The sequence below is a fragment of the Netta rufina genome, assembly GCF_964035555.1.
Source record: "Netta rufina genome assembly, chromosome: 7".
NCBI classification, from domain to species: domain Eukaryota; kingdom Metazoa; phylum Chordata; class Aves; order Anseriformes; family Anatidae; genus Netta; species Netta rufina.
The window spans coordinates 29,250,757-29,269,921 of NC_140130.1; the positions used below are offsets into that span (position 1 = coordinate 29,250,757).

A 19,165-nucleotide genomic window follows, 5' to 3' on the forward strand; every position below is an offset into this window, starting at 1 on the left:
ATTCCCATTTATTCCTGATCACCTTTTTCTTCAACAGATCAAGCATCCCAGCTCTGCCCTACTTCAGCTTTGCCACAAGCCCTGCTGGAAGTTTCAGATATGTACTGGGAGCTTTACTGTATCTTATTTGAAGAGATAAGGCTATTGAATCATTAACAAAGATATCTTTCTCCCACAAGTTCATTAAGCAGTAAGCTTATTATTTATATCACAATGGAGCAAAGAGCCCCAGTTGTGAGCCAGGATGTGGCTCTGTTGGGCTCCGTACAGATAGGCATGAAAGCATTTGTCCCAGAGAATCCTGGGTCATCCTTTGAACCAGAACAAAATGTGCAAAGTGGGCAAGGACAAACATACAAAACAGCATTGTGAAAGCTCCACGTGGAAGCTGGCTGGCCAGGGAACAGCTGCACCGAAGCTTATTCATGCACTGTATGACTGGCCATTTTGGAAACTCTGGTCCAACACTGGCTCTGTACTTCAATGCTCTTAGCTCACAACAGAGACCGCTCCAAAGAAAGGAGTGTCAAGGTATCTTCTTTGTGCTGCTTTCCAAACAGTATCACTGCATATCTCAGCATGTATTGGACACAAGTTATCTATTACACTGAAGAAAAGTAAACTATGGGACTCCATCATTTTGAAAGATGATGCATTTTTCCCAATGAAAGCTCTTGCTCAGTGATGGTACTGCTTCAGTCTTTTGTGGATAAGGAGGTTTTGTCATACCCATCTAGGGAGCCTACTTCTCATTTGAAATGCAATTTCTTAATCAGTTAATATACATCACTAAAATGTTCCAGCCTTTCAGCAAAAAGATAATCAGCAATAACTAAAACTTCCTTACCAGTAACCAGACAAGGAGCCAACACAGAAAGGGAGAGGAAGTAATGTAATATTCTTATTAGTGATGTGCTTTATCATGGAAATTCTGAAGTATAATGCCTAAGGGGAAAATCTCTGTCCAAGGAAAAGGGCAATCTCTTAAACTGTGCTCAAAGCCACGTAGCCTCCTCTTAATTTCAGAGATGAGCATGGAAGCAGACTGCTGGTTCAAGCTGTGCCAAGGCAGACTGCTGGCACCACCTCCCCTGCCTGCCCCTAGCATGGGGATGTCTCTGTGGCTGCTCTGCTCTCAGGTATTCTTTTAACTACTTTCTAGAAATTTAAAAATAAAAATCAAGGTCTAAATAAACTCCGAATTTGTATTCGGAAACACCCACATCAATTCATTCACCAGCTGCCCTAGTGAGAATTCAGTGATTAAATGCCCAATGGAGAAGCATTAAAGAGGGTACGCCTGGTAATTTCTCGAATCTACTTGCCTCTGCATAAATAAGTAACAATAAATTATGTACATAAAGTTTGAATTTGGCTTTGGCTCCTTTTTTGCTCTAAATTACAGCATGAAATTAGAAAAACATACATTTTGCAGAATTTTAAAGGTGGTCTTCAAAACAGTCCATTGAATATGTGATCCAAAATGCTGAGGGAGTCTGACTTGAGGCTGTCATATATGGACCAGAGATTCATTCTGTTAATTAACATCTATATTGTAAGGGGGAGGTGGAGGGAGAAGAAGAGGAAGCAGAGCACCCATCACCACCAAACAGACAACGGACAAGCTGTAGCCTCCTCTGTAATTACAGATAACAGATGCCTGTACAACTGCTTCTCTACATGTTGAACTACATGAACCATAACAAACACAGGTGTGTAAGCATGTAGCTAGAATAGAAAGGAAAATAGGAAGAGCTTAAGACAGTACAAACCAGGCAATCATGATGCTGTGTAACAGCTTGGACACTGTTTAAAACACAAATACTAATTGACCAGATACACTACTTACATTATGCCGTTACTAAGACCCAAACAAAATAACTTTATGACTTTGGCAGAAGCTTGAAGACCATGAACCATCCAAGCCATCAACATTACACTTCTAGTCTTTCACAACCCAGTTCAGCATCATCTCTGCTCTCAGATTTGATTTTTAAATACCAGGCTCTTGCCCCCTGCACCTGTGTTGCTCTGCACAGATCCTCGTCACTTTGCTTTATAGAGCATGTCTCATTTGTCATGCTGTCACATGAAATAAAGCCAGAAGAAAAAAAGACCACCAACCATTTCATTTGTCTGCAAGGCTACATACAGGTATTTGGCCTTAAATTTCCTGCTGACTTCAAGGAAAATCCCAAAGCTAATGAACTCTGTTCATCCACCAGTGTCTAACGAACACAGATGACTAAATTATGAATTAAAACATCTGTATACTTAAAAAGACTGTCTTAGAAAAAAAAAAAAAAAAAGGAATAAAAAAGGAGTCACTGATATGTTCTTTAAGAAAAAAGCTATAATTATTCCAAGTAATATATGTGGAGCAAAAAATATATATATTAATATAAACACAGTAAAGAAGTACCACAGACCCAACTAGTCTTAAAGAAAAAAGGAAAATGAACTTTTCAGTATTTTTCCTTCTGATTGCCATGGGTGCGCACTGTAAGAGTGTAATAATATTCAGGCTCATGATATTCAAGATCTTAACCCCTGTATTTAGAGGCATTTGATTCTCCTTGAAAGCATCCAAGAAAAGCTATCAACAAACCTTTCATTTATGTGAAATAATAGACATCAGAAAACTGTGTGTCAACATTAATGCAGACATTCCAGTGGATACAAAGCTTCCTTTTTTACATTACATAAACCAACCAAACCTGATACACTTTCAGTCTATGGAATTTCCTCACCCCCAACTTTCTTTGTTTTAAGGAAAACTGCCTCCAGTAATCTACGTGAAAGTGATCAGGCAAAACAGAACACAATATAGGCTGGAAAATAGATGCACAGTATGAATGAGATTCTTTTCTAGAAGAACTTATGTTTAAAAAAAAATCTTTTCAAAGAAGGGTGAAGTATTAGAAAAGATTGATGTGTCTCATTGAGCCAGCAGGAGAGAAGTGGAAGCAATCTGGAACAGCTTACACTAATTAAAATTTACTCTTCAGTGCCAGCAAGAAAGGCGTCTCAGTATCTAAGTCAACTTTTGTGTGAAGCTAAAGCAGCAGCTGGCATATCTCTGAACACACTCTATTAGGAGGATGCTTCATTAGTATTCTTTTAATTGAATTTGTCTGTACTCATGAGCATATACTGGTCCTGTTTTCATTTGTCAGTTTTGGAGAGTTTTGCTCTAAAATGACCAGAACCTCTACACTGTATCTCCCACGACTATTTTCTACAACTATCTGTCCACAACAGATGATACACAGTGGCAGGTACTTGCAGATCTCTACCTAGTGCACACTAAATTGGTAAGAGCAGGAGCTCTCTTGTTCTGTGCAGTGGTAAGTTTGCCCAGCAGGACCCAATTTTGATTTAAAAAACAAAATCTCAGCACAAGTGAGAGTCAAAATTATGTATTACCATCCCTTCTACCTATGGTTTCAGTTTGGAACCCAAACAGACAATTCTAGCAGAGACTATGGCTATCAAGAAATGACTCCCCAGCTCTGTCACTTGTCATCAGTGATACAATTCCTATAAATACTGTTTGCTAGGTAGCATTTTGGCACCTGGAGTCTCATCATGGGGAAGGGGCCCCAGTGCTGGACAAGCACACCCCTCTTGGAGAACCAGGTCTACTGTGATCCAGATACTCCTCTCACTGAACACCACTAGTTTGGGAACCAATGCTATGACAGAGAAAAAGAACGTCAGTGCTGTCCACATTGCTAGGTCCTCCAAGTCCTTGCTGGTTATCACTCCTAGATATCAGAAATTCAAACAAGTATGATTTCCACATGATTCCTTTAACTCAGAATGATTCTCTGGGTGCCTGCAGGTCTGCATACAACTTTATGTTAGTTTATAATTCTTCTAAATATTTTTAGAGTTTCCTTAACTCTTCATTAACCAATTAGGCCTGGGCTTTTTCAGCTCCAAAGCCACAGTTAGAGTGGAATATTATGGCTTAACAGACAGAAAGGCACGACACCAAAATATGCCTTTCTTTTCTCATTTTCCTAAGTGTCTGAGTACATGCTCTCAGTCAAATCAGAACCTGAGATTCTCTTCACTCATCTGCTGAGCATAAACCTTATCCAACTATGCCTTTACATTGCCCTTCATAATCCCAGGATCTCAAAGCCAAGTACCAGTAGAAAATACAGAAAGCCTCCCTCAACAAAACCAAAATTGCTGGTAAACTACCTAGTATCACAAAAAAAAAATCTGCAGTCATTTTGAATTATAAAACTATGCTGGGTAAATCATTACAAATTAACCTCCTAAGTGCAATCCAGAAGTCAGAGAAAGAATCAGAAATTCCAAAAGATTTAATGGTTAAGTTACCACAGGCAGAGCTGAATACTTCCTGTGAGTCAGTAATTTACAAATTCTCTTATAAGCATTAAAACTCAACAGCAAACCAAGTTAATTTCCCTTTGAGACTTTCTTCACCCTCTCTTTCCCCTTAACTTGATTTCTCTCTCTCTCTCTCTTTATTTTTTTTTTAAATAATAACGGTTTCTTAAGAACCATTCCTGAAAACCATTCCTGATCACAAATCCATTTCAGTATCAAACTATCAGAGGCATAAACCTGGTGATACCCCACTTTAAAGGATAATTTAATTAAATTGAAGTGTTAAAGAGTGGAAGAAAATTAATTTCCTCTAACATTGTCCTTTTCTGAATACTTCAGCTTGTGCAACTATACATGGAAAAACTGGAATCTCTGAACTCTGAAACCCCTGATTGCATCAAGAGGACACTTTTACAGTGTCTATAAAAGAAAATGAGCCCTTCAAAATATCCAATTTCTGGGTAAAAGTCATTTGTTCATACAGAAATAACTAAGTGTAAATGTCTCTTCCAACCTGTAGTACCAGATACTTTTAAAAAAAAAAAAAAAAAAAGGAAAGAAAAGAAGGAAAAAAAGGATGGCTTCCAGAGACAGTCTACACTTCTAAAAGGAGGAGAAAAAAATTAAATCAATAAGATTGAATTGAGACAGTTACAATCAAATGCTGATGAGCTCAGAAAGTGAAAGGATTCAGAAAGAAGATGGAATACTTACTGCTGGAGGCAGACAATTCTTTGGGGCTGGAGGACATTGGCTGAGCACACAACTGACAGAGACAATCCCTTCCATTAAAGGTAACTCGATCACCTGGTGGAAATGGGCGCCTGGAGAGTTAAAAAGAAAAATCTATTTTAGCAAAGGTTACACCAGAAATTCTGTTCTGTTCCCCATGCCTTAAGTTTGCTGCCTTCCACCAGTGCAATTAATATTTTACAGAAACTCAGGCCAAAGAGTTTCTGCAATGTGGCCTTGGCAAAGCCAGGCACTGGAAGAAATCCAATCCACAGATGCAAGCAGAGCAGAGGTTAGACTTGCCTTGTATTTTGGTTTCAAAATGTTATACAACATACTTTATCTAAAGAGAAGAACATCTTGAGACTTGTGTCTCATGGTGATGCCTTTCTCCCTGTTTTTCTGGTACTGGGTTCAGGCCATACTAGTTGAAAGCGATGACTTACTTGCAAACAGTACAGGCAAAGCAGGTTGGATGGTAAGTTTTTCCCAGAGCTGTCACTACTTCTCCTTCAACGAACTCCCCACAGCCATTGCAGCGGGTACCATACATGCGCTGGTAATCCAAAGTACAAAGGTATTCCCCATTCTTAATGAAAAAGCCTCCTTGTGCCAAGTCACAGCCACACACTGGAAGAAAAAACAAAAAAACACACATACAGATTGGAAAAATATACCTACAAAGGATGTTAGCAACACCCTTTGATGCCTACAAATGAGAGGACCCTGGTGGTCTTGCTTCCTTCTGTCAGATTCTTGCCTTTTCCTACTGTCACTGCAGGTCTTGACTTCACAGAAAATGACTGGCATTCTCTGGCTACAAGAGACTTTGTAATAAAGAGTTAAAAAATGGAATTTAGGACTGACTGGTATGCTATGAAACATAAAATATGACATAGTGAAAGATACTACCTCCCAAGTAACTGCTTTTATAAATTTTTCGAGTCACTCAGAACTCCTTCTGTTGCTGTTTCTTTAAAAGCTGGAGTTATTTGGAACGCGTACCACATTAAAAAGAAAAATGTCTCATAACAAAAACTTGGGGCTCATGTGCCCCTCTTATTGCCTGTTGCATTGTGTTTGCCTTTCTGATCTCATTCTGAGATGATCACTTAAACTGAAAAGCTCATTCTCTGAGCAGCTGAATCTTAAACAACTGCCACTGACTGGGGAAAGCAAAATCCTCAAACCAACTCTACTGAATTACAGGGGATGCATGTTTTTTAACCTAGGAAAGACACTGGAGGCAGCTGAAATACTTTTTAAAATTATTTTAGACAAGTGGTAGATGTGGACACATTCTTAGGGGAAATTGCTAAACAGGGCCTACCTTCTAAGATAGGTTTTGCATTGTATTTACTCCTGGTTATCACCAAATTACAGATTCACTAGGAACAGGATGCTCATGACTTTTTGTTTTCATGACAATACGTGTGTGAAGAACCTGCTCACTTCAGCACATCTTTGGCACACCACTGGACCTTGTGGGAGTTTGCCTCAAATCACCTGAAGCACTTGCAGGAATGCTTCTAACACAGGAAGGAAGAGGTTAAGCCTCTGCCCAACATCAAGCAAATCACTTATTTCCCTGCAACACCACCAAGCAGGCTTTGCAGATGGAGGCAGTTTTACTGTGGCAGTATCAGGCTGCAGCTGAATTTATGCTCCTTGCTGAAAGGCAAGGCTGTCTTACGTCTTCGTTCAGGGTCAGCACACTGCTATCTCACTAACCCTGCCAAAATCTCTGTGTGGGGCCACACTGTAATCTGTGAATGAACCTATTTGTTTGGAGCTAGCTTGGAGAACAGTTTTTTCATGCTATGTAGACAGCCTCCCTACTCCACAGGTTCAGTTAACAGTGGTGTATGAGTCTTTCAGATTAACCTGACGTTTTAGAGAGAAGATCATAGCAATATTGATTCTGACAGCAACAACAACATAAAAGACCACAACTACACAGCAAGGAAGTAACGGGTGCAGTCACTTGCTTAGTTCCTCGTGGAATACAGTGCTGTAGAAATCAAGATAAATCAGATGGTCATGAAAAAATAATACATCTGACAGAAAAATTCTATGCAGTACCTGGACTAGTGGGGATTTCTCCAGAGGCATTCATTGATTTTAGGCCACGAAAGCAGTCAGGAAAAATTCTTTCTTGTAAGGGCATATGGAAGAGACTTAGGAAGGAATAAGGTAAGACTGCATTATCTTCTTTTTGCCTGGAAATCAGACAACCTTTTTGACCCCAAGTCATGAACAAGGTGATACTACCCACTCTGTGGCCTGGTCTGCAAAGCCACAGCACAGCATAAACTGGGATTTTCATCTATTTTCCCAGCTGAAACTATTCCAGGGCTGTTCAACCCTGGAACCTGCCCACAGATCTCTAATTCACTTGCCCAAGGAAGATAGAGTTTGTACCAACACAATCCTGCTTTCACTTCAGGTATAGGAGACGAGCAGAAGATACGACTTCATAAATACAACAGATTTTACTATTTTATACACTATCACACATTTTTCCCCTCAGGCATGTGCTTTCTTATAAGAAGCTTTCATGTTGCTGCTTCTTTTTGAACCAATGACTATTTCAGGAATGTTGTGTGGTTTTGATTAACTCCTCCATTCCCCAGATAACGCTGAGCTGTCCCACCTTCACTGCATCAATACTTTTTGCATTGCTTTAAAAAGTACATCTGAAATGTTCAGGGTAAACCATCAGTATTTAGTTACACACAAATACTGTGAGAAGGCTGCAGTAAAGATGGTCAAGCATTAAAAATCTAGCCACATCTCCACTATCTATAATTTATGATACGTGCAGCCAAACCATATGACAGCATAGTGGATCTTGAATATGGCAAATGGGAATAAAGAGTATTAACCATCTTTATTTTGGACAAAGTCATTTCCCAAGAACTGTTATTGCCTTTGAGTGGCTAATCTGCATTGGTTGTGTGTTGGTCTTTTACACACTGTATTCCCTGTACTTCATGGATTAAATAACACTGCATTTGAAATTGTAGCTACATAAAATGCTAGTTGTGTACTACTTTACTGGGAAAAATAAGTGTATTTATTAAAGGGTGAGAGACCAGTCGATGATTTCTGTGAGCTGGCAGTTTTTCATTATTTCTGCTTATTCCTGCTTATTCACCAGGAACCTGTTTTGCTGTAAGAAAATATTCATCGTGCTACGTTGGCATTTTTGGTCAACTTAAGAGGCAGAAAGCAATCCATCCCCAAACAGTCAACTCCTATGAAGGGAAAGTGACACGAGAGATAGGAGACTGAATTTTACAATTCTTCTTTAGTTTGGGCTGAACCAAGGACTTGAACCTGAATCTAAAATACAAAAGTAGCACCGAAAATACTGGACTGTTTACTTCATGTTTTTTTTTTTTTTTTTTTTTTTTTTTAAGTCCTCTTTATAGACCTCTGTGGGAAAGCATAAATATGAGCTGCTAGATAACTTCTTAAAAGGACATGCATATGGCAGCTCCCAGGCATTTTTAAATGTTATTGTAACAGTAATTAATAGAATACTAATAAAGATCACATGCTAAAATGCAAGATAGAATTTAAGAAGCATCAGTACTAGCATTCTTCCAGTTTCCCATTTCTGAATAGACCAGTGTTAATATTTATATGCAAACAAATACCATTTCATGGTGGCATTAAACCCACAAGCAGCTAAAACTCAATTATCAGTGACTGAAGAGAGTGACAAAGAGCTACAGTTAAAGCTCTATTATAATGCTCCAAAAAATGTTCTAAACTGGTTTTCAGGTATACCTCCAGAAAAAAAAAAAAAAAAAAAAAAAAAAACAACTTTTAATTCTTCCATTTTTTTTCTCCTGATTTCCATTTTGTTTCAAATACTCTTTCCAAGTTAACATTACAACATTATGTAACCATATCAGGCAGAAAATAATGTGATCTCCACACCACAGGTAAGGTAAGACCTTAGACTTACCTTGTTTTGGGGGCTACCAAGACCTTTTCCACTGGACATCCAGAAGCAAAGCATAAGCATATTTACAATAGGTTTGCTCTACTTTAATGCCTAGATGTTGTTAGGGATTACTTCAGTATTCAGACTGCCAGTTCCTGTGGTTACGTTGCATGGACTGGAGTACTGGTATGGAATGCCCCATACTGGATGCTTCAGAAGGTGCTAAATGTCACGAGGAGTTATGGAGTGCTCATGTGTCTACATGCAAGTTTCTTCCTAACCTCCTTTAGTTTGTATTTTAGCTTGTAGCTTTAAAGCCCAAGTCTACATATATTTTGGCCTCAAGCTGAAGGCAGTCTCACTACTGCCTCAGAAGCCTTATATTTAACTTTCTGGCTCTTCACTGTGGCTCCCAATTCTACCACTGAGTCACTTTCTGAAAAACTCACTTAGTCATCAGGGTTGGTATAATCAGGTAGGATGATGAAGTAACTTTCCGTGCAACCTGTGTTCTTCTGACAATCCATCTTCACTGCATCCTACAAAGGACTGTGGCAGATGCATCATTGTTTGCAAAAACCTCTACAAACTTTGAATCAAAGAGTTCATACTCTCAATTATTAAGCTTCATCCCTTTTGCTTGGGGGAAAAAAGGATGAAAATGGGGGATAAAATTATTTGGAGAGTGTTACAAAGGCAGGTAATGACTGTTCTAAACAAGATGTTTCCCCAATTACCCTTTTCCTTACAAAATCACCTTTCCAGTCAATCTCTTATTGTTTTTGCCAGTCACTGAGAGCAAGTTAAATTCTCTCTTACTGGCAAGTCATGAATGCAGACACAAGGAGAACTGTTTAGTATGTGAACCACCAGCAGATTCATCATCTTTGGCTTCTTCACAGCAGGAAGCACAAACCAATCTGCAAGAATTAAAGACAAGTTCTGGCAACCCCACATTACGATGGATTTTCACAGCCAATTTAGCACATGGGTTCCTATCACTAATCAGCTTTAAGCCACACAGACCAAACAAGGGTCACCCAGACTGTTAACATCCATTGGTTGGAAAAATGCTGTTCCAACAGGCTGCTTTCACTTGGAGTCAGAGATGGAATCAGAAGAGATAAACATGATAGAATCCACACTTGGTGTACAACTTTGTATACAAAGAAGGGACTTTAACAGCTTTTTTCTTCTTGCAACTGTGCAGAAGTAATGTTTCTGACCACAAATCCCCTCAAGCTTAAAAACATTGCATTAACACGCATATTTACAACCACTGTAAAAATACCACAGAAAAGATGAACTGATTGTCATAGACTTTCTTTTAAATGAACACAATCTGCCCAACATTGTTCATGCCACATACAGTAGAGGCAACGAAGCGAAACCCACTGAGTTCAATATATAAGTACAATAAATCCCAGTGGTGTGATGTAGGCAATAACTGTGATAAAAGTATCATGTCATAAAACAACAAAAAATAAATCCACAGTGATGACAGTTAATAGGAAACATAAAAGTATTTTCCTTTTTTTTTTCCTGTGCTGAAGGGAAAACACTTCAAGAGAATTAATTAGTGTATCCAGTAATGATTATTAAATCCTGCTTGAAAAGGTGAAAAAGAAGAAGTGTTTTGTAAGCATCCACCACATGGAAATATTCTACCACCAACAGTTCTCCATGAGAAAAACATTTCCCCAAGACCCTTCCTGTTTGATATGATGATGGAAGGAATTCCTTTTTGCATGACCAGAGCCTCCCTTCTGAAACAGAAGATGAAGACACAGGGGGGCGTTACTACTCCCTGACATATTACAAAAACAGACACACACACACACAAAAAAAAAAAAAAAAAAAAAAAAATCAGCATCAACAACTTATCTTCAACAGCTCCTGGACAACACCAGACTTAGTTTCTGTTTTCTGTGTACCAAAGGCTCTCATATTCCAGTGATATGATCCTGCCTCTCTTGTGAAAGGAATGAGTTGGAATGCCCTTGTGCTGCTGCTCTACAGGCTGCTCTTTCTTTCTTCAGCTATAATGGAGCCTCTTCTTCGCATTTGTGGATCACAAGACTGGAGCCTGCCTCAGTGCTGCAGTCAGCTCTCAAAGCCTCAGAGCTGCAAGTGCAAGCCCAGGCTATTAAGACAAAATATAGTTGCTCAAGAGCAATCCAATTGCCTGTGATCTCCAAGGAACAGGATCATTCCTAAGCTGAATCACTTCCAAGCTTTAAGAGAGCTGATGAAAATGAGAAGATCAGAGTTGTTCAAAGTGAACAGAAGCACGATTTGATCCTAGCATTATGTAGGATTTTCATAGTTATTGTCAGAGACAGTTAAAAAAAAGCAGGCCTTTTGTAAAATAACTCCACATAGATTTTAAGTGAAAATTGTTTAAAAATTGAAGAAACAAAACCACAAGAGCAGACTCCATGAGCTCAATTTGATGAAATGAATGCTATTCATTAAGAATGTCTAATGATTTGCTTTGTCATCGTGCATTAAATAAGGTGCAAATTCAATTTCCTGTTCTGTTTTTTCTTTCTTGCATTTCTTATCTTCATAGAATAATGATACTGTTCTCAAGCAGGTAAAGATTCATATAATCTCTATTTCTTAAGGCATAATGGATTTTGTGTTTAAAGGCATAAAGGAATTTGACAGTATCAGTTTATGTTTATCATTTATATCTAAACAAATACACAAAAATATGTTTCAGGGTAGGGGGTGTTTTTTTGTGTTTTGTTTTTATTGTTGTTGTTGTTTGTTTGTTTGTTCATTTGTTTGTTTTGCCTAAGAGCTTAAAAAATCCTATATTGATAAAAACAAGGTTCATGTTCTCGTTATAGTTTCAAGTTTCCACATTTCAAATGAATGAAGTATTTCTCTACCTTTGTTTCATTCCTCTTATCGGCACTTTTCTTGATGGCATAACCTTCAGTTTTACGAGCCATTTAAGGAATGAATATACGTCAAAGTACACATCAACAGAAGATGAGATTGGTACGTCTCAGCAGCCATGTTTAGGCACTACCATTACAGAAAGATACCCAGGCACTATTAAGAACCTGCACACAGCATTTTGCAAAAGCTGTAAAGGATAACTTGATAACATGATAACTTTTTGTCACACTCCTGCTGCTGGAGATTTTCTTTGCCATACAGTGATGTCAGACACGTTTTGAGTGGAGCTATTCAGAACTGTGTCCAGTTCTCCCAGTGGTTCTGGAATCTCTTCTCTTTTCAACAGAGTGATTTTAGAAACAACCCTGGGAAGTCAGAAGAGCTTTACCTATACATAACAAATACAGGTGAACTGCTTCATTAGCAGTTCACCACCTTGGCTGAAAGAAAGGTTGAGCAGCTAAAACACTTCCTGAGCAAAAGATGGAAATGCATTTCTCCCCTTCTCCCCTAACTAGGTCTGGGATCCCCATGACAAGCATTCACTAGCCTCCAGCTGGGCCTTTCACCTGTTTCCCTGAAAAACCTTGACGCTCTGGTTTGAATGTCCTGCCTATACAACTACGTAGTGCCAACTGTCTTTATGACACAAATATTTCCCAGTGGGGTACCTTGAAACATCTAAGCATCTAATGCAAGCATTCATTGAGCAGAAACATCTGAGCTCTGAGTTTTAATTTAATCAACTTCCCAGTCAAAGCTGTGGCACTGCTTAAGTGCAAATAAGTCAGCATTCTTTGGTTTTCTGCTTAACACTGAAAATACAAGCACCAATCCAGCACAGGAGAAACTTTCCTGTCTGAGCCTGACGTGCACGTATTTCAGTCTTTCTGGCACTCTAACAGGCAATAGCTAGCACTCAAGCTCAACAGCAAGTAAACAACCACCATATATGTGACAATGTGACAGCTTTCCAAGTAAGATATCACTATTTTGTGCACCAGGATGGAAACAACAGCAAGAATCATTCAGCCATTTAAAACACCTTTCACATTAGACTAAGCACTAGGTGGAGATCAAAGTCATGTGTGGGTCTGTGGGAAATGAACCTTGAAGAAAATGCAGTCAGTGGAAAAATGTCAAAGTTTAGCCTTAGATTGCCTGGCTCTACCTATTTGGATGAGAGATTTCTAAAAAAAAATGAGCAAAACAAGGATGTAAGAATGTAAAAAATCCCTAAAGTTATGAAGAAGCCAGGCAAATGAACTTGATAATCCTTGTGGGACCCTTTCAACTCAGGATATTCTATGATTCTGCAAAGGATACATTGACAACAAACCCAAGTGACTTTCCCCATTCTCTTAAGGATGCTATGTGCCACTCACCAAGCACCTGTAAAGCATCCTGCTGGCCTCCTGTCTTCAAAGGGATCCAGTCGCTTATTAAAATCTGACGTGGCATCTGTCAGATTTCATAAACATCAGCGAAGAAGTGCAATTAGTTTCATTTCCTGTCAAACGTTTGGTCACTGAAGGGGACCAAAGGGACCTCGGGCCCAACTAAACTGACATTAACATTTCTTGCCCCCCTTCCATGGGGCTTTCTACCGTGGATAAATGACGCAGAGTTGCTGCAGCTGTTTGAGATAACAAGTCAGGTCCAAAAAGTCATGACCATCCAAACCAGGATGTTATAAACTTTCTGTTCTCTTTGTATACTGCCGCAAAAGCATTTCCAGTTCATATTTTCCAGTGCTTTCTATTTTAATGACCAGAAATGCCCTTTTGTTTAAACGAAAGCTGAGGCACTCAGGTTTTAGGAAGAAAATTAAAATACAAAACCTGAGAATGACTTAATGAGGTTGAAGGCTGTTTCTGTAAGTAAGCTGAAGAGAGGAGTTCACAAGCAGGCAAGCAGAACCACAGTGTCTGCAGAGTTTTTTATATAAAGGCGTCTCTGGTTCAGTGATTCATAGCTTTGAGGGACCTTGTGCAATTTCCTGATGCTCAGGAAGGAGCACTTTGTATCCATCAGCCACGTTACCTGGTCCGCTGCTCAGTCCCTGAGCAGCATTTGTGGAAATGCAGATATCTCTGCACACAGTGCACTGGCTATCTGCTACAAGCGGATCCTCATGTTTAGACTTGCCACGCACTGACACTGACCTATTAATAGTTCCCACTGCCCCGCAGTCACATTGCAGCCTCCTCCTGCCACCACCGAAGGAATCTGATGACAGATCAAAGGTCAAAGAACTAATGATTTAAACCACATTCCAGGCTGTTGATACAGTGTCTGCTTACATGACCCTAACTGCTTCCCTGTCCTTCAAGGGAGGAATATCCAGTTCAAAGTCAAAGATTACAGAGCATCCCAAAATCTAAACTTAGGAGCCCTCCCCCGTTAAACTCTTTGAACTACAGATGACAGAGCCTTGTAAAAGTCATCCCATAGACAAAACAGATGCGTGCCTGGAACCTGAACATGCCATAAAGGATGCTGCAAGTGCGTTTTGATGTAGGCTTTCCTAAACAACCCGCAAAAACATCTAACTCAAAAGAAGAGAGTTAGCACGTTTGTTCTGTAATTAAGAAACCATTTTTACACTAATTTCTAGCAATGTTTTAACAGAAGCTACAAGTTGCTTCTCCATGGGAGACCTGGGCTTGCGGAATGCTTCCTGAATGCCAAGACTTGGCTTTGTCTCATAATTAGCAGGAGTACTAGCTGGTAATTGCTGTTTGATATCTGACACTGCCATTGCACATAGAACGTTCAAACGCAGTGAAACATTTCCACCTGGCACAGCCCAGTCAAATTGTGGACATTTATGACATTTAGTAGGAACTAGAAAACTTGAGGACACTACCCATATCCACGCAGCAGGATTACTCATTTATAAGGTGGCTGTCTTTTTTTCTTTTTTTTTTTTTTTTTTTCTTTTTATTATTGTTTAGACTACTAAATGGAAGCTTGTTTTCCAATTTATATTCAACATCAAGAATAGGGACACTGTCCACTATCTGAATGCCCCTAATAATACATTACCTGGTTAAGGGAACACAGCCTGTCTCTCTACATGAGCCAAAAATCAAGCATTGTAAACTTTTACCTTGTTACTAGCAAATCTTAAAGCTGGTTTTATTATTTTGGCTGTATTGAAACTAGCATTTCCCTTTAACCCAAAAGATGAATCACATGCTTATTATTAAGTCTCATTATAGCAATTTTTCTAGCCTCAGAGTTTCCTCTCTTGGTACTTGCAGTAGGGTAAAATGAACCATAATCTACTGCCAATGACAAAAAAAATATATCAGTTCATATCAGATGACAACTTAAACTGATACTAAAATCTCTGCTAGTGCACAACGTAATTTATGCCCTGATCCCACACACATTTACATAAGTAACAGACACTGCAGTGTATAGTCTTAGTTTTCCAAATAAGTTATTGACATGCATTGAAGTTTACAATAATTTTTTTTTTTTTACTTCTTTACATGCCAATAATTCATTCTTGATCTTGTTCATGCTTATTAAAGACAAAAAGTAATAAAAATGAGGTCTCTAGCACAGTCTGCTCTTCCTCCAACCTTCACCTCTCAGCCTCCCTCCTTTCCACCTGCTGCTTCCATTGCCAGGTAACCATTAATACTTTGGTTAGAGAGCAGTGTGCTCTCGGTAACATATAAACTAAAACCTGTTTATTATAATTGGAGGCTAATGCACAAGGCAAAACAGAATCCAATTAAGCCTCTATTTGTAACACAAAATGGTAATTCCTTAGCAAGATGAGTGACTTTGTTATAACACTGCAAAATGCAACTGCTCTGCATCGTGCTGCTAGAGTTACACTCCTAAACGTTTCTTACCATCCCCTGTCCATCATGCCCTTGTTAACTCCAGCTCCAAGTCAGCTGCTGGCTGCCTGAGATTCCTTGCCTATCAGGAGTCCTGAGGAGCTCGCCTTCTGGGGCACAAGGCACACCATTTTCAGCTCTGTTCCTTTATCAGCTCTTATGCAGAGCTACAAATAGAAGCAGCCAGCCTTGCTGGGCAGATAGGACAAAGTGGTATGCATTTGGTTCTCAGTGGGCATGGAATCACTGCTAGCTACGCCTTATCTTGGGGGCATGTAAACGCACTGATTGGTAGAGGTTTTCCTTGCCGCCTTTGTCAAGGAGCAGTTTTACTGTCTCTTTTTACCAAGACTGATTCCAGAGATGGACACAGCACCAGACTACTGGGCATGAGAACCGCCTGATCACGTTACGGGACATGGAGCATGTCCTGGGCTGGCCAGCGCAGCACAGAGGTTTAAGCCCCTGTTTCCTGCAGTGCAGCACCCAACGCTGGCACACATGGCGAGCAGTCACAGTGTGCCTACGTGCCTCTGACACAACCTAGGAAGGAGGATTACAATCACATCAAACCCACTTAACAGCAGGCTGTAAACAGCGTTGTGAGCATGGACAGCAACGACAAAAAGGAATCCCATATACAGCAGACTAAAAATGGTCACACTGAAACCCTGCTACAGTACAACTACTGGGACAGCTTTATGAGGAAATGTTTTTGTTTGTTTGTTTGTTTGTTTTGTTTCCTCATCTTCACTAGACTATCAGAATAAGTCTAGAAGTAAAAGCCTAAACATTTTCAGCAGGTGTCTGTCTGTTCAGTCATACGAGCTTGTTCAAGGCTTTCACACTGTAAATGTATGAGCTGAAATCTCAAGAGCAAATATTGCTATGCACAAAGAAGAAAGACAACTAAACTGCCTATAGATGCAGCTGATGCATTCTGCTCTCAGTATGAGTTGTTGTTTCCTCTGGCTTAACAGCAAACTGCCTAAAGTGAGAGGGTCTAACTTTACCTTCTGTAGTGGAGCCACGTTAAATTAAAAACCCATTAGACTAAGAGGAAAAATGCTTACTCTAACATCTGTGTCCCACTTGTATGAACCATATGGTCAGCCAATATGCAATATGAGTAAATTACTATACAGTTTAAAAAAAAAAAAATGTATTCACTTAAATATGAGAAGTCAACAACAAACAAGCTCTGAAGCTCAGGTAAAAACAGAACTTGGAACTACCTCCTCCATATGCCACTTTTTTTCCTTCTAAGTGAAAGACACAAACACAAAAAAGAAAACACTCGCTGGCAAACCCAACTAATAAGGCATAGACTGAATGAGAGTTAGTGGGAGCCTTAGAGGTAGTAGGAGACCAAAATGAAAATCAAGGCCACAAAAAAAAAAAAAAAAGTGGACCCTGGAAAAAGAAGTAGAGGTCTAGCAGTACTGAGAGACCAGGAAAAAAAAATGGAGACAGAATTAGTGGGGGGCCAAAATCAAGTATGAGAACATTCTGAGTCTCCTAGCAGTGCTAAGTTTATCCCCCCTCCTCATGAATCAAATATCCAATATAATCTTTTCAATTACACTGTTTGCACATTGAATTTGTTCTGTGTGGCGTTGATCACCTTGCTGCTTGTATGTGGGTGATTCAGCCCTTTTACTATCCATTCATTACCTTCCCCACCCACAAATCCTTGACATATTGAGCAAGAGGAATATCCTGCAGATTGCAGGAAGCTTTATGTCTCATAACTGCTTCAAGGTATGTTTTCATAAACTGACTCATTTCTAACAGGTGATCATCAAGGTCTTACCTTTGCAGGTGAAGCATTTGATGTGAAAGTGTCTGGCCTGAACACGGAGTACTTCACCTTTACATGGCTCTCCACATTTATGGCAGTGGATGACTGGCTTTTCCGATGGGTGGTGAGGCTCTTGAGGATGGGCCACTGTAAAACAAACAAATATGATTTAAACCTAAAGAATTTCTGCTATACATAAATCTGTATTCCCAGTAACTTCTCATCACAAGTTCATCCCATCACATTTCACACTCATCAAAAAAGTCACAACCATTTAAAAAAATATAGTCTTTTCATAAAACAGTAGTTTAAGCCACCCTTATCCACTACCTCTTTCCAATGAGTCTGCCATGGACATGTGAAGACGAGGAAAAATTCCCTCTGCAGTTTTGACACCACAAAATGTTTCAGAGTCCATAAGCTTTTCTTTCCAAGAACATGAACACATGTAATTCATTCAACAAACACACAAGGCAGGAAGAACTGGACTATTTTAATACAAAAATAAAGAATACAATCCAAGAAAAAGAAGGAAAGGAAAGCAATTCCAAGTCATGTTTTGGGAAAAAAAAGATGAATGAGGTGGCTTGACTTTGCGTGCAAATGGCTATAATAAAACTGCAGCCCTCTCAACTTTGCTCTAGTACATACAGGGAAAGCACTTCTATAGAGAATAGAAGCCAAGTTTATTTGTTTCCTGCAGAAACAACTATCTCATGCAAATTAGAGATATGAGTAGACAGAAATGCCCAAAGCATATGCAATAGTCAGGGTGACAAAATTCCAGGTACTGGGAAATCAGCAATCCCTTAGCAGAGCTTGGGCAGGAACAGGAAAGGTTTGTGTCAGCTTTGTTGTATATTTCATTGCGGTAATAAAAGTTTTATTGCTCCACATTTGGCTTCTGTAAAGCAATGTTTAACTTTTTCTTCAGATGTGCCTTGTGTCAGCCCGGGGCTCCAACAGCAATGCGCGGGTGTAAGGTAGAACAAAAATGTGTCTCAGCTGGACTGTGTGAAGTGGAAAGTGTTACCCAGAATGTTCCCAAACAAAACTCTGTTCCCTCAAATCCTCCTCCTAAATCCCATTTTAGCAGCAGTAAGCTGTCCTAATGCTGCTCCCAAAGTACTGATACTTATCATTGATACTTATCAGAACATTGCCAAGATAATGTGCATCTCTTCACCCCATCTCTCTCTTCCTGCCATTCCTGCCCTGCTTTTCTTGGACTGACTGCTGATAGACCTATATAATTTTCACTGTCGCTGGCAATCGTATTGATTATTTTAGCTCAGCATTTTCTGGAACTCTCTTTTCCTTTCCTGATCAGCTCCTGACATCTCCCCAACCAGGATAATGCTTTTTTTCCAGGTTAGTGCTTATGCAGCAAGAGAACACATACCTTGCCCATATTTGCTGTACCAGTTTCCTCTCCTTTCTCAATGAAAAAGAAACTATGGTTTCTTTCTCTATGAAAGAAACCTATCACTTCATCAAGTTCTTGTACATTACTGTCCTTTATAAATGCCTTTGTTAAGAAAT

The 19,165-nt window shown here is 39.4% G+C and overlaps 1 protein-coding gene across 18 annotated transcripts in view; it reads right to left on the reverse strand.

Annotated features, from left to right (window-relative positions):
* Nucleotides 1-19,165, reverse strand: part of ABLIM1 (actin binding LIM protein 1) — a 185,138-nt gene that overhangs the window by 80,607 nt on the left and 85,366 nt on the right. For all 18 annotated transcript variants that reach the window (XM_084290325.1, XM_084290330.1, XM_084290329.1 and 15 more), the window contains 3 exons: nt 17,636-17,770; nt 5,544-5,727; nt 5,080-5,189 (listed from right to left, as the gene is read on the reverse strand). In XM_084290325.1, coding sequence (XP_084146451.1) covers nt 5,080-5,189; nt 5,544-5,727; nt 17,636-17,770 — 429 coding nt within the window. The remainder of the gene's footprint in view (nt 1-5,079; nt 5,190-5,543; nt 5,728-17,635; nt 17,771-19,165) is intronic.